This window comes from Panthera tigris, chromosome B2 (genome assembly GCF_018350195.1).
Source record: "Panthera tigris isolate Pti1 chromosome B2, P.tigris_Pti1_mat1.1, whole genome shotgun sequence".
Lineage (NCBI taxonomy): Eukaryota > Metazoa > Chordata > Mammalia > Carnivora > Felidae > Panthera > Panthera tigris.
In genome coordinates this window covers 65,783,732-65,800,283 of record NC_056664.1, presented here as the reverse complement: position 1 = coordinate 65,800,283, position 16,552 = coordinate 65,783,732, and the positions used below count along the sequence as shown (strand labels likewise).

At 37.8% G+C, this 16,552-nt stretch overlaps 1 protein-coding gene across 1 annotated transcript in view; it reads right to left on the bottom strand.

Moving 5' to 3' along the window:
- Positions 1–16,552, bottom strand: part of KCNQ5 (potassium voltage-gated channel subfamily Q member 5) — a 513,631-nt gene that overhangs the window by 70,987 nt on the left and 426,092 nt on the right. Inside the window, exons 7-8 of the mRNA XM_042986660.1 lie at positions 16,410–16,505; positions 4,206–4,300 (exon numbers count right to left, since the gene is read on the bottom strand). Of these exons, the coding sequence (XP_042842594.1) occupies positions 4,206–4,300; positions 16,410–16,505 (191 nt within the window). The remainder of the gene's footprint in view (positions 1–4,205; positions 4,301–16,409; positions 16,506–16,552) is intronic.

Below are 16,552 nucleotides of genomic sequence, written 5' to 3'. Positions count from 1 at the left end.
AATGAAACAGCAACCTTTGCAGGCAATATTGTGAAAGGTCACTTTTAATCATTTCCAGTTTGTGATCAATTTTACTTACATGAGACACATTTAAAACATCTGTTAGGCATCAGATTTATAAACAAACATGTAGCAGAAGAGAAATCACAAACCTGCTTGATGTTTCCCCTTGTTCTTTCCTTCAGGTGCGTGCAGGCAGAAGAGAAATGATGATAAACTGGTGAATACATGTATAGCACTTGGTAATGGCCAAATTGGAGATTGGGGAATAAAATTACCTTAAGTATTTCTTTTCAAGCAAGATCCATAGAAGCAACAGTCTTTGTAATAAGTGTGCCTAACTTTTAAACATCTATTTTTTGTGCCACAGACCTGAGCTGGCACGTTTACTTAGCAAGACCAACAGTGCTCACATGTCACCCAAAACTATAGACTCTTCAGTAGCTGAAGTTATCCATCCATAGTTAAGAAAAAGTGGTTCTGATCTAACTGGCATTAGCAAAGACTCTTAGAATGGTGCTGGCAACACTGTAGCTGTAGTCCTGTGCTTTAGGCAGACTTCTGAGTTCCTAAATCTGGATTCATTAATGTGTGACTGTGGCCTTGCACTTTAATCACTTGTTGAGGAAGATTTTGTTTTCATATTGCATTCCATAGGAATTCTCTTGGAATAAATTAGGCACATAGAAAGTTGATCACAACTCTCCTAGCCTAGTGTTGGATGGCATTTTTAATAACCCATCTAGGCAGATTCAGTTCTGTGCAACCTGGTGTAGGGTCCCTGCTCTTTGGGAATGAGCTGTGTGTCCTTGGACAAACATCTTACTTTCTTGTAGGCCTTGATTTTCTTATGAATAAATTGAAGGCGTTAGATTAATAATGTCTAAATTCTGTCTTCTTAAGTATCACATGGCATCCTTGGAGCTTGATAATTCTCCACAGCTTCATAAAATATCAGACTCATTCCCTAAAAGAGCACATTTACCTGTGTTATACACTTTACATAGCCTTCATTTTCTTGGAGAAGAAAATCAAGAAAAAATATGTCCTGCTGTAAATCCTTCTGTTATTAAAACAGAACTTTGAAATAGCAACTGCTAAGACCTTGAAAATGTATGTGAGACCAGCCAGACCAGAAAGGAGAGAGTCGGAAACTGCTGTGTGTATCCCTGGCAGGTTTAAGTGGGTATGGCATGCCCCTCCCTCCCCCGCACACTTGTCACACCTCTTTTGCATCCTACTCCTTGGAATAAGGTTGAGGAGTCAAAGCATCTCATTTTATCTCTAAAACTGCTGGGGAGAAGAGCATGAGTTCATGTTTTTTAATAACAATATCATTGATGATGCTGCTGTTGATAATATGATCTCTCTTCCCTGACCACCTGTTTAAAACTGCAGTCCCTAATGTCCCTTAAATTCTTTCCCTACTTTACTTTTCTCCTTAGCACTATTGCCATCTAATATATTACATATTTATTTGTTTGTTTGTTTTCTCTTCCCAATGTTTGTTGAATATATATTTCCTGCAGCCTGAGATTCTGTTTTTTTTTTTTCTTTCACTGCTACATTTCTAGTGTCTAATAGCACTTTCACTGCTACATTTCTAATAGGTACTCAACGAATAGTTATTTAATGAATGCATGAATGAATGAGTGAATCATTTCTTCCTTCAGAAGTTCTTAAACTCTGAATGTTATAGGAAATATACTATGTAAATAAAAAGAAGTTTCAGTCTGTTTCTGACTACATCACTCTGCACTCAGTAAGCCAGCTAATTATAAATGTCAAAATATCCCTCTAAGTTATTGTAAGTTACTCTCTTCACAGCTCTACAAACTTGAATAAAGCAGGTATGCTTTCTAAAGCAAAGGTTCTGAACTTGGCTTCAGGGAGTCCATGAATACATTAAAATGGTAGGCAAAGTTTTGATTTTTTGTGCATTGAATATTTTTTGTCAGAAAGAGTCCATAATTATGATCATTCTCAATGGTTTAACAACAACAACAACAACAACAATAATAAAGATTAAGAACCAAACAATTTGGAGCAATAATGTGTCACTAAAGGGAGAGATGTTAGGACATCCAGGTTCCTATGAACTTTGCCAGTGACTGTTGTGTCATTCTGGACAAGTACCTGTTATTGAGTAAATGGGACTGAGATTCAGAGGTTAATGTGTGTGTGTGTGGGGGCATGTAGGGAGCCGACAATGAAGGGGATGGCTGATAGCCAGAGTGGAATAGGATGAATACAGGTGTTTGCATAAATTCTCCTCTACCCGCCGGCCCCCCCCCCCCATTTAAAATGGAAGATATCAGAGGAAACAGAGAAATTATGTGAGTAAAATAATAGCTTATGCATTGGGAGAATGTGACTCATTATTAATTTTTTTCTAGGTTTCAGAATGACCTTAATCCAAAAACTTGCGGAACTAGAAAGCCAAATTATCACATGATAAGAGACCACTCTCTTCTGTCACTTGAGAACCTTCTTTTGTTTTTTTCTACTAGCCTTCCTCTTACAAATTAACCCAGACAACTTCATGAGTACAAGACATGCAATTTCTATACAATTCCCATTTCTGATTCATACCCCCAAGTACTAGATGGCATGAGTTATGTCCCTTTTTTGTTTTTAATACCACAACTTTGAAAGAGTCTTATACTCAACAGAGGAAATTCAACTAAATTTTAAGATCTATGCGAAAAGACAATTCTCATCCATGCGTTCATTCAACACTATCCATGCTTCTATCCTTGCTAAGGTTCCATCTCTTCTAAAGCCTAGGGTTCTGTGAGTATCTGTCACAAGTGCTGACAAAGTTTTGACTCCAACTTCTAGGCGCCATGTCCTATCGGAGCTTAGAGGTTATCTTGCTCACCTTTAGTCCTTCACTTGGTAGATGGGAAAACTGAGGCCCAGGGAAGATTAGGGAAGCAATGTAACGGATCCTGACAGTGACACATCTATAGCTTCTCAACAGCATGCACTCTGAAGCATCACAAATCTCCTTCGAGACTGAAATTCCAGGCAACAAGTCATGGAGGTTTCCCCAGATGATTCCTCTTCCACATCAAGTAAGAAGGAGGTTTTTCTGACTGAATCACAGTAGTTAGATGCCTTGAACCCTTTTCAGCGACTAGGATTAAGGTTTTGTTGGACTAGGAAGGGAAACAGCAAGTGCTCTAAAATACTGAGTCAGATAAGCACTTTGATAACTTTTGAACAATGTGAGGAATGGACTGTTGTAATCCAGCTGGGTGACACACAGAAAGCCTTTCCCTTGACTTGGTTGCTTTGCTTGTTTCACTGATTTCTTTAATTAGATGGTGATTATGATTTAGTATGTTCTGCTAGTTGAACTGGAGTCTAGGATTTCAGGACTAAGGACTTTTTTTTTTTTTTTTTTTTAATTAAAGATCACTGTGGTAGCCATTATGGTCATTCATAATTTTTCTGGTTCTCCTCTCTTTTTCAGGCACATAGTATGATTGCACTTTCCCATCCTCTTTGAGTTGAAGCATGGTCAGGTGATTTGTCTTGACCAATGGAATGTGAATGAAAGCCATATTACTCTCAAATTTTGAATGCTTATTTCAACTTTTAATTTGATTGGTCCCATGGCTTCACTGTAGGTTATAATCCCATTAGGACTCCAGCTCTTCCTTTGCTACTGATACTAGTTTGATCAGCAAGTGAAAGCTCAAGGACCATCCTGTCAGGAGATCCAGATGAGAGAGGGCTTTGAGGGACTTCATGCAAACATACATTGCTCTCAAAGTTTTCCCTGCTTGGGGTCAGGTATTGGATGGAGTTTAAACAGTCATTGTTTTTCAGGAGCTCTAGTGCTTACCTTTAGAATTTTGGTGGGTTTTATGAAATGATTTATTAGAAAATAAACATGTAATAATAGAAATAAATCTCTATAAAAATTTGGATTCCTTTAATCTTTAAGCTCAGTCTAGGAATGGTGAGGAATGATCCTGAGACCATTTAGTTTTGTGCCTGAGTTGCTGCTGAACAGGGCTGAATCTCTCAAAGAGCAGCAGAGAATAAGACAAGCCAAAAGTCAACACGTGTGTGTGTGCACGTGTGCTCATGCATACATGGGTGTATGCGCAAGTGCGTGTGCGTGCGTGTGTATGATTTATTTTGCAAACTTGAGGAGGCTTGATGACAGCATCAGCTGTCACACTGATACCTACTTGGTGGGGCTGCAGGTGTGCAAGGCCTTCAAGTGTGGCTTCCAGGTTGCAATGGAAACAGATTTCTCATCAGCTGCATAACTACGCCAAACGCACTGCATGTGGCATACATGAGGACATAAAAAACAAAAACAAAAGAGAGGAGAAAACAGAATAACATGAAAAGGGAGATTATTAAGTTACTATATCTTAAGAATCTTTTCCTTGTCATACTTGGCCCTGATAAATGCCCAAAGGGTGAAAAAGACTACCTTGGCGTATTCTTTCACATTAGTAGAATTGTTTGTCCAAACAACTCACACCAAACAAAAAAAGTACCAAGGGGTGCCTGGGTGGCTCAGTTGGTTAAGCATCTGACTCTTGATTTCAGCTCATGTCATTATCTTGTGGTTCACAGGATCAAGCCCCAAGTCGGGCTCTGTGCTGACAAAGTGGAGCCTGCTTGGGATTCTCTGTCTCCCTTTCTCTCTGCCCCTCCCCCACTTGCTCACGCTCTCTCTCTCCCTATTTCTCAAAAAAAGAATAAAAATTAAAAAAAAGAAAGAGCCCAGCAATTACTTAACAACATTGTTTCAGAAGTAAATTAAAAAAAAAAAAAAGAATAAAAGTACCAAAAAGTAAAACATGAAGCAATTTTTGAATTAGCTAGGAAGAGATATGACTTATTTGAGGTAAATTATCTGAGCATGAACATGCCTTCCGGGAACCAACTGTACATCTTTAATCACTATTTGATAAGATAGTGGCAAAGGACTACTGAAAACCCACAATGCAACTAGTAAACTAACTAGTAAATTAATGACCACCAGAGTCATTAATGTACGTGAATTAGTGTAATTCCATGATGAACTGTGTAATATTCCTAATGCTAAAAATGGAGACACTGGTAACAAAATGCAGGGCTAAAACAAGATGGGGAAATGTATTCTCTAGGAATATAATTGGAAAGTTAAAAATTAATGTCATGGTTGGGGTGCCTGGGTGGCTCAGTTGGTTAAGTCAATTTCAACTCAGGTCATGATCTCGCTGTTTGTGAGTTTCAGCCTCCCGGACTCTGTGCTGACAGCTCAGAACCTGGAGCCTGCTTAGGATTCCGTGTCTCATCTCCAAAGGCATGGGAATTAAAAGCAAAAATGAACTATTGGGACCTCATCAAGATAAAAAGCTTCTGCACTGCAAAGAAAACAATCAACAGAACTAAAAGGCAACCAACAGAATGGGAAAAGATATTTGCAAATGACATATCAGACAAAGGTCTAGTATCCAAAATCTATAAAGAACTCACCAAACTCCACACCTGAAAAACAAATAATCCAGTGAAGAAATGGGCAGAAGACATGAATAGACACTTCTCTAAAGAAGACCTCCAGATGGCCAACAGGCACATGAAAAGATGCTAAACGTCACTCCTCATCAGGGAAATACAAAACAAAACCACACTGAGATATCACCTGCCAGTCAGATTGGCTAAAATGAACAAATTGGGAGACTATAGGTGCTGGCGAGGATGTGGAGAAACGGGAACCCTCTTGCACTGTTGGTGTGAAGGCAAACTGGTGCAGCCGCTCTGGAAAATAGTATGGAGGTTCCTCAAAAAATTAAAAATAGATCTACCCTATGACCCAGCAATAGCACTGCTAGGAATTTACCCAAAGGATACGAGAGTGCTGATGCATAGGGGCACTTGTACCCCAATGTTTATAGCAGCACTTTCAACAATAGCCAAATTATGGAAAGAGCCTAAATGTCCATCAACTGACGAATGAATAAAGAAATTGTGGTTTATATACACAATGGAGTACTACTTGGCAATGAGAAAGAATGAAATATGGCTTTTTGTAGCAATGTGGATGGAACTGGAGCGTGTTATGCTAAGTGAAATAAGCCATACAGAGAAAGACGGATACCATATGTTTTCATTCCTATGTGGATCCTGAGAAACTTAACAGATGACCATGGGGGAGGGGAAGGAAAAAAAAAAAGTTAGAGGGGGAGGGAGCCAAACCATAAGAGACTCTTAAAAACTGAGAACAAACTGAGGGTTGATGGGGGGTGGGAGGGAGGGGAGGGTGGGTGATGGGCATTGAGTAGGGCACCTGTTGGGATGAGCACTGGGTGTTGCACGGAAACCAATTTGACAATAAATTTCATATTAAAATAAAAAAAGGATTCTGTGTCTCTCCCTCTCTCTGTCCTTCCCCCGCGTGTGCTCTGTCTCTCTCTCTCTCTCAAGAATAAACATTAAACATTTTTTTTTAATTAAAAAAATCTAATGTCATAGTCTAAGATTATGTTTATGGCTTTTTGATGTAAAACATAAGCTCTCTTTACTTTATACATAATTACACCTGATACATACAATACAATGTATTTTCATGTAGTCTTCACACTCAGAGTATGGATTAAGAATCTTATTTTGTATAAGAGAAAATAAAGGCTCAGATAAATTAAGTGGTTGGTAGAGTTGAGACATTATCTCAGATTGCCTGGCTCTTGGTCTTAGAATCCCTCTATTGTCCTTTGCTTACTACTTGCTGACTATTGCTGTAAAAGTTTTCCTTTAAACTGTCCATTTGAGAGATTGCTTGAACGTACTTTCCATATAGATTTAAGTGAATTTTTTCCTTTGTAATAAGTCTGCAAACATTTATTTAAAAAAATTTTTTTAAGTTTATTTATTTTGAGAGAGAGAGAGACAGAGAGAGAGAGAGGGAGAGTACAAGCAGGGGAGGGGCAGAGAGAGAGAGAGAGAGAGAGAGAGAGAGAGAGAATCCCAATGAGGGGATGAGGGGCTCAAACTCTCAAACCATAAGATCATGACCTGAACCACAACCAAGAGTCGGATGCTTAACTGACTGAGCCACTCAGGCGCCCCAGTCTGCAAACATTTCTAATGACCAAGTGATTACTCCAATATCCCAAGAGAAAAGTTTTTTTTATTACAATTCATAAATCAAAGCATTCTACTTTATTGGGCAGATTCATTTAAATGGGTCATATCCCCGCTAAATAACTATCATTCATGATTTTGAAACTTATAAGGAAGAGAACAGTGATCAATGATCACTGATCATTTGATCAATAGTCAAAACTTACAATGAAGAGAATATCATTAAATAAATGTGCACTGAACAAAAAAAGTTAAAAACTGACCCAACAACTTTGGGAAACTGGCAGTATCTATTAAAGCTGAATGTATATATATCTTATGATACAGCTACATACTCCTACATACATACTCAGTAGGTGTGTTTATATACGTTCATCAAAAGATATGTACTATAGTGTTCAAAACTGCACTGCTCTCTTAATAAACTGAAGCTGGAAATGTTCAAACTCCTACTAACAGTAGAATAAAGAGGTAAGTTGTGGTACATTAACATAATGGAATGGTACACTATTACAACAGTAACAGCACACTGGAACTATGCTCGATGATGGACAAGCTTCATATGAATAACGTTGAGTGAAAGAAACAAGACACAGAAGGGTACATGTTGTGTAATTCCATTTCCATAAAGTACAAGCAACAGGAAAAACTAAGCTATGCTGTTAGAACACCAGCACAGTGAGGGACAGTGATTGAGAAAATGTATATAGGAGGTACTGTTTAGGTTCTGTTTCTTTATCTGGGTACTGTTCACACAGCAGTGCTCAGTTCTCTTTAGATATGTGCTCTATTCTGTATTCACATTGTACTTCAATAAAATGTTCAAGAAGTGATATAAAAAACTAGAAAAATATATAGTAAGACCTGAGGGTATATATATTTTTAAATATTATTAAGGAAGGTTTAAATAATTGAAACAGGGTTTCTTGCCTGGAGCCTTGCTTACATGGCTCATGTTGATTTATCCTACAGATCTGTGAAAACTTCTGCTAAATATCTTGGTATCTTAAAGAGTAAAACAATTACTGTTTCATCTTGAAATGGTAGTTTTTGCAAATATTGTACAAACATAATTTACAGAGGGACCTTGAGTAACCAATGAAAACACATGGGTTTATTACTGCAGCTTCTTTTTTTTTTAGTTTATTTATTTATTTTGAGAGAGAGAGAGAGAGAGAGAGAGAGAGAGAGAGAGAGTGTGTGCCCATGAGCAGTGGTAGGACAGACAGAGAGGGAGAGAGAGAATCCCAAGCAGGCTCCACACTATCAGCACAGAGCCCCATGAGGGACTTGATCTCACAACTGTGAGATCATGACCTGAGCTGAAATCAAGATTTGGACACTTATCCGACTGAGTCATTCAGGTGCCCTTATTATTGCAGCTTCTCATGTAGTGAGGCCCAGAGAACTTCCAATGCTTTGATAGCATATATGGCTGGTTTAATTTAACAATTTTCATAGAAGGCATCATATATATGTGAATTCAGATGCTTTGAAAGCATGACCCATGTAGAACTAGAAGCACACAGCAAGTCTGTGCATTATTAGATACTAGTGACAAAAATCCCAAACAATATAACAAAAAGTGGAACAAAGACATTACCTGCCAATGTTATAAAGAACTGGGGGCAAGAGAAGCCTCTTTTAGAAAATTGAATATTTTCTTAAAAATGAGACCTGGTTTCTTGCTCTTTTTCTATCACATTGATCTCAATAGCTAAGCTCTTATTCCTTTCATTACTCTTCTCCCAGAAATGTCTTGTAAATGGGAGGAACAGAAGGAGCAAGTGGCATCTATATTGGGGCTGATATTAGGTAACCGTTAAGATAGAAGTGGAAAATGTAACTCCATTAGTCTTATACTCTTAATAACTTTGTCTTGTCCTTAGCTCCGTCTCTCTCTCTCAGCTAATTGGCTTCAAGTACCTGAACCTCAAGGCCACAACTACATGTTCAAGTAGCTGATGTTTCTGTATTTACAGTCAAGATCACATAGTGGTTGACATGAGAAAAATAATGCCCCAGAGGGACATGATGTACATGGCATAAATAATCCAAAGGATAAGCCAACAAAAACCAAAATGAAAGTCAAATTTACCATTTATCAGGTGACCCTGGTGCTTTAGGCAGCCCAAAATGTCAGACTTTGGTCTATAATTGTAAGTATAATATTGGTATAATTAAGTTTTTAGGGAATATTTAGTTTGTATTGTCTGGAGTATAACAGCTATGGCACATTTGACCCTTTCTGGAAATTTTAGTTTCAGGTCACCTCCCAAAGGTATAATTAACATGGATCTGATTATTTCCAAGGTACAGAATTTAAGAGGTCAGAGAACTAAAAGATTTAGGATGAAAACAAGCAATCCCTTTCTCCACTTTGCTTCTGATTAATTTTTAAAAAATGTTTATTTATTTATTTTGAGAGAGAGAGTGTGTGTGTGTGCATGAGCAGGGGAGGGGCAGAGAGAGAGAGGGAGAGAGAAAATCTCAAGCAGTCTCCATGCTCATGCTGTCAGCACAGAGCCCAAGGCAGGGCTCCATCTCAGGAACCATGAGATCATGACCTGAGCTGAAATCACGAGTGGGATGCTTGAGCCACCCCGGTGCCTAACTTCTTGAATAAGGATAAATGGTAGATAAAGTTTTGAGATCTTGCATGTCTAAGAATGTCTTTATGCTACTTTCACACTCCATGAATAGTTTGGCTGAGTGCAGAATTTTAGGTTGGAGATAATTTTCTTCCATAATTGTGAAAGTATTGTTATGTAGTCTTTTTTTCTTTAATTTTTTTAATGTTTATTTATTTTTGGAGAGAGAGAGACAGTGAGAGCGGGAGAGGGGCAGAGAGAGAGAGGGAGACACAGAATCCGAAGCAGGCTCCGGTCTCTGAGCTGTCAGCATAGAGCCTGACGTGGGGTTTGAACTCATGAATGGCAAGATCATGACCCGAGCAGAAGTCTGATGCTCAACTGACTGAGCCACCCAGGCAACCCCAAGGATCCCCTTTTTTGCAAGTATTGTTTTGTTTGAAGTGCCAGGCACTTGGTAGCCCTTCTCCTGTGACCACCAGTTCTGGAGAATCATAACATAACATTACTTTGATAAAATCCTTCCCTTACAGTTTCCCTGTACTCTTTTTGAGGCATTCCTGTTAGTTGGATATTTGATCTCCTAGTAAGGTCACATACCTTTCCTATTTTTTGGTTTCATTTTCTCTGTCTTTTCCTTCTAATTTCTGGGAAGTTTTCACAATTTTAGTGACCTTCTGTTTTCTTTTTTTTTCCTGCTGTCACATTTTTCACTTCTAGGAAATTTTTTTTTTCAGTTTGTTCTTTTTTATGACTAAAGCACTAAAAAAAGATTATGTAATCTCTGAATAAGGCTTGAGTGTATTAACTGGTGGCCTTACTTTTTTTTTTGGTGGGGGGCATAGCAGTATCTATGGGAAATAAGCCTGTCTGGCAGCATCCACTTCACAAACTTTCACTTAATTCCCCTGTTTCCGTTCCAGTAAACATCTTGGCTCCACCTTGAGCTGGTCCAGTCTCTCTTGATGTGAACTCTCTAACACGGCACTTTTGAAGTATCTTTAAATGCTAGCCCCAAGCTTTCAGGAATACATAAATGAGGATGCAACTGCTGCTATTTGATTATGATTCAGACCCCAGGGACGGAGTTCCAACTCTTCCTAGAGTTGGCCTGGAGATCAAGTGACATCATGTATTAGAAACACTCTACAAACTGAAAAACACTTTGCTAGTCTTGGGTATTATTAATAAAAGTTGTGACATTTGGGCAAGTATTCAAGCTGCTTTCTTTTCCCAGACTGCTCCACTTGAAATGAAAAGTTAATTTAAATGAATCATGCAAAGATATTGACACAGCTAAATTTGCTGAAAGCTGCTGGGCTTTTAAACTTTTCTCTAAAACCCAGAAAGGCTGGTTAATTTAATTGTCTCACCAACCAAATGACAAAGCAATTTGGGCATCTCAGTGCCCTTTTGTTTTTTTAAATTTTTTTTTATTGAGGCATAACTGACATATAACATTAGTTTCAGGTGTACAGCCTAATGATTTGATATTTGTATGTATGTGAAATGATCGCCACAATGAGTTTAGTCTCCCTTCAATGCCCTTTTAGAAAGATAGCAGCTCTGGCTTAAAACAAATGACATTACTCTTGGTCTTGATGCTTTGTGTGTTCAGCAAACCAAGGCAGGTTTATTGGGTGAGAAAATAAATGGATCAGCAAATGAGGATTGCTATTCAATCTAGTGTATTCTTAAAAACACATTTCTGCAATATATAATCAAAGCTTAAAGCCCTGAATTCTGGCTAAGGGTCACAGCAAGGAAGAACAATGAATACCTTTAATAATTATATTATTATTCCTATGTCTCATAAAAAAGCAATTGCATTTGGATGGGGGAACAATTACCTTTTAAATTTGTAGATTCAGGGCACCTGGGTGGCTCAGTCGATTGAGTGTCTGACTCTTGATTTTGGCTTAGGTCATGATCTCACATTTGGTGAGACTGAGCCAGCACTGGGCTCTGAGCTGACAGTGTGGGGCCCGCCGGGGATTCTCTATCCCTCGCTCTTTGCGCTTCCCCCACTCATGCTCTCTCTCTCTCTCTCTTTCTCTCCTCTGTCTCTCTGTCTCTCTCTCAAAATAAATAAAATTTAAAAAATTTGTAGATTCTACTTTGATTACTGAAACTATGATTAGATTTTAAAGGTATTCTTGAATATTTTAAGTCTTTCATTTTATACTATTTTTTGTTCAGCATAACATAAACTAGAGTTTTAAGTAAAATAAGAATTAATGGTTTCATATGTATTACCTACATTTGTGTGAGTTTAATTATTATTTTTTATTGAGGCATAGGTGACATATAGTTACATTAACTTCAGGTGTACAACATAGTGACTGGACCACTCCATACATTATGCTGTGCTCCACACAAGTGTAGTTACCATTTGTCACCATACCACACTATTACAATACCATTGACTATATTCCCTATGCTGCACCTTTCATCCTGTGACTTATTTGTTCCATAACTGAAAGTATGTACCTCCCACTCTCCTTTACCCATTTTGCCCAATGTTTTACCCCGTTCCCCTCTGTATTTATGGGTCTGTTTCTGTTTGTTTGTTTGTGTGTTCATTTGTTTTGTTTTTTAGATTCTACATATAAGTGAAATCATATGGTATTTTTCTTTGTCTCCCCTATTTCACTTAGCATAATACCCTCTAGGTCAATCTATACTGAAACAAATGGCAAGATTTCTCTCTCTCTTTCTTTTTTTAAGGCCGAGTAATATTCCATTGCATAAATATACCACATCTTTTTTATCTGTTCATCTATTGATGGACACATCTTGGCTGTTGTGAATAATGCTGCAATAGCATAGGGGTGCAAATATGCCTTCAACTTAGTGTTTTTGTTTTCTTTGGGTAAATACCCAGTAGTGGAATTACTGTATCATAAGTTATTTCTATTTTTAATTTTTTGAGGAACCTCCATACTGTTTTCCACAGTGGCTGTATCAATTTACATTGCTACCAACAATGCACAAGGGTTCCTTTTTCTCCACATTCTTGCCAACACTTGTTATTTCTTGTCTCTTTGATTTTAGCCATTCTGACAGGTGTGAGGGGATATCTCATTGTGGTTTTGGCATGCATTTCCATAATGATTAGTGATGTTGAGCATCTTTTCATGTGTCTGTTGGCCATCTGTATGTCTTTGGAAAAATGTCTATTCAGGTCCTCTGCTGATTTTTTAATAGGATTGTTCGGGTTTTTTGGTGTTAAGTTGTATAAGTTTTTTATGTATTTTGGATATTGCCTCCTTATTAGATACATCATTTGTAAATATCTTCTCCCATTTTAAGCAGGCTGCTTTTTCATTTTGTTGATGGCTTCCTTTGCTGTGCAAAAGCTTCTTACTTGTACAAGTTTAATTACTGATTACAATATATATTACATAGCCCAGTTCCATACAATGAAATTCTAGATCTTGAAGCAAAACTGTTCAACCAGACTCTTTACTTTTCATGGGTTACCTGAGAGGAAGGCCTTATCTTGCTTTATCTGTGGATATATAAATACCTCTGGTCCAAAGATTTGCTGCAAGAGTAGTAATCTGTTTTCAAGTTCAATTGCAAATTGTTTTTGCACAATTTAGTAGTTGATAAGTTAGATCAGGGAATTTTCTCCAATACTCTCTATATCTGTCTTGTACAATATGGTAGCCAGTAGCCATCATATTGCTACTGACCACTTGAGATATGGCTAGTGCCTTTGAGGAATTGAATTTATGAATTAAATAGCTGCATGTAGCTACTGGCAACTGTATTGGGCATCATAGTTCTATATTATTACAAGGGATTCATGCATGAGAAATGCCTCAAAGGGCTCACTTTTTTTTATTATTTTTTTTTAAAGTTTATTTATTTTTTGAGAGAGAGACAGAGAGAGAAAGAAAGAGAGAGCACAAGCAAATGAGGGACAGAAAGAGAGAGGGAGGTACAGAATCTGAAGCAGGCTCCAGGCTCCGAATGGTCAGCGCAGAGCCTGATGCAGGTCTTGAACCCATGAAACATGAAATCATGACCTGAGCCGAACTTGGATGTTAAACCGACTGAGCTACTCAGGTGCCCCAAAGGGTTCAGTTTCTAACAGAACAGCTGATATTTTAAAATGTTTTTTGATATAGAGTTCCACTTTAATATCCAGAATTATCAAGAATATGTGCCTAGAAGTGGTTGTATTTTGAGTATGTGTTGATTGAGAAAATATACAATAAAAAAGTTAATAAATACTTTAGTAAGGATTTTAAATGAATTTAAACTTTATTTTTGATAACAGTATCTACAGTATCCTGGGGGCAAGTAGTCTAGATATGGGGAAGATATATGACTGGTTCCATAGGTAGACATATATGATTAGTGCCTGGATAGATGTAAGGAACTTATAGAATAATGTCTGCATTCACAAATTGGAAAACTTTGTTCTAGAATTAAAAGATGAGAGGTAAATTAAAGATAATTAAAAGATAAAAATAGTAAGAAGAAAAATTCATTGAAAGTGTGTTAATACCTCATAACCAGTTAAGAAGCACCAAAGGCTGAAAGGCTATCTGGGCCTCAGGTATTTTGTGTGCATACTAAAATGTGTGACATTTGTTTTAATTATGGTGATTATCTACTTGGCTTCAGATCTTAAAATTCTACTGCGTAAGGATCTTTTTATTTACAAAAACAAAATTTATCTTTAATGCTTTTTTAAAACCTAAAAATTAAAAAAATAGAGACTCTCAGTGATTTGTGTTAGAAGTCATGTCCAATGGTCTGTCGATAGTTGTAGAATAGTTTGATTTAAAAATTAATACTTATTGGGGCACCTGGGTGGCTCAGTTGGTTAAGTGTCCAACTTGGCTCAGGTCATGAGTTCGAGCCCCGCATCAGGTTTTCTGCAGTCAGCACAGAGCCTGCTTTGGATACTCTGTTACCTTCTCTGTGCTTCTCCCCCACTTTCATGCTCTTTCTCTCTCAAAATAAATAAACATTAAAAAGTTAATACTTATTTTGTCATTAGATACAAAAAGATGTCCTTCATGATATAACTGAACGGCCCTCCCCTGCTTCTTTCCCTTGTTCCATTTCTGTTGGAGGTACTGCATATCATAGCCATGGGCAAAGGCTAAAGATAGAGTTATGTAGTAGCTATCCCCCAGCAACCCACCCATTTAAACCTACAATCTAAATGAAAACAGTATCTTGTCACTAGTAGGAATTTATCCAAAGGATAGAGGAGTGCAGATTCAAAGGGGCACATGTACCCCAATGTTTATAGCAACACTTTCAACAATAGCCAAATTATGGAAAGAACCTAAATGTCCATCAACTGATGAATGGATAAAAAAGATGTGGTTTATATACACAATGGAATACTACTTGGCAATGAGAAAGAATGAGATCCTGCCATTTGCAGCAACGTGGATGGAACTGGAGGGTATTATGCAAAGTGAAATAAGTCAGTCAGAGAAAGACAGATATCTTATGTTTTCACTCATACGTGGAACTTGAGAAAGTTAACAGAAGACCATGGGGGAAGGGAAGGGGAAAAAATAGTTACAAATAGAGAGGGAGGGAGGCAAACCATAAGAGACTCTTAAATACAGAGAACAAACTGAGGGTTGATGGGGGTGGAGTAGGGGAGAGGGGAAAACGGGTGATAGGCACTGAGGAGGGCACTTGTTGGGATGAGCACTGGGTGTTGCTTGTAAGTGATGAATCAATGGGAATCTAGCTCCAAAACCAAGAACACACTGTATACAGTAGCCAACTGCAGTCAACTTGACAATAAATTGTATTAAAACAACAACAACAACAACAACAACAACAACAGTGTGCTGTTACTACAACATGAAGATAAATCTCCTGACATCTCAGATCACCACCCCAAAACCCTTCAGTTTAGAAGTTCTGCATCTCCCACTGTTTGGCAGAAAGGGAAAACAATTTCAGGCTGTATAATCATTGTCTGCATAATTAAATACCAACTTCATGGTATGGATTTAGAGAAGAATATATTTTGTGATTTTCAGGCAACCTGGTTTTAGGATGGTTCTATTCTCAAAAGATATAAATGGCAATGGGAAAAGCATTCCTTTTTAAGCCTGAAGCAAACCCCAAGATATTGAAAAGAGAATGAAATGTTAAACAACCTTATATTATGAGTTAGTTTCAAATAATATGCTTATTAGTTCATATTCTCAAACATTGACATATTCCATAATCCCACCAGCTCTTAAGATATTCAAGTTATTGCTCTAATGATGGCATTAAAAACAATCTCATGGGCAGTAAACCTTGACATCCTGAACAAATATGCTGTTCTTCAGAAGAGTAGCACACATCTGCCTGGAGAAAGTAATCGCAATGCAGGGAACAATCCCATGTTCTGCTCTATCACTTAACGATCAATTATGTTTCATCAAGTAATTCGCAAGACATATTAGGTCATTCCAGGAGCAACACAACTGCTAACCTCTCCATGGCCTTGCTGGCATGGTTAATAAATCTGAGCAATACACGGGCCATTTGCTGAAAATATATATAGTAGGGAGGGGGGAACATTTGCCCAAATCCAAGACTGTACATTAAGTTCCAATTTCATTTTTTTTACAAACAAAACAAATCAGAAGCTCTACTAAGCACTGAAGCACAAAGACTGGAAAATGACCCGGCAAGCGCTTACAGTGACAGATGTTGCCATCAACCTATTACATTGACATTCACCTGAATGAGGTTGGCAGCTGGGTTCCTTCTTTTCTCAAAGTGTTTCTGGCGGTGCTGTTCTTGTACTTTTAATGCAAAACCCGAGCCAAGAATGCCCTGGAACAAAATACAAAAATAGTTCTTAAATTTTTTTCAAAAGGACT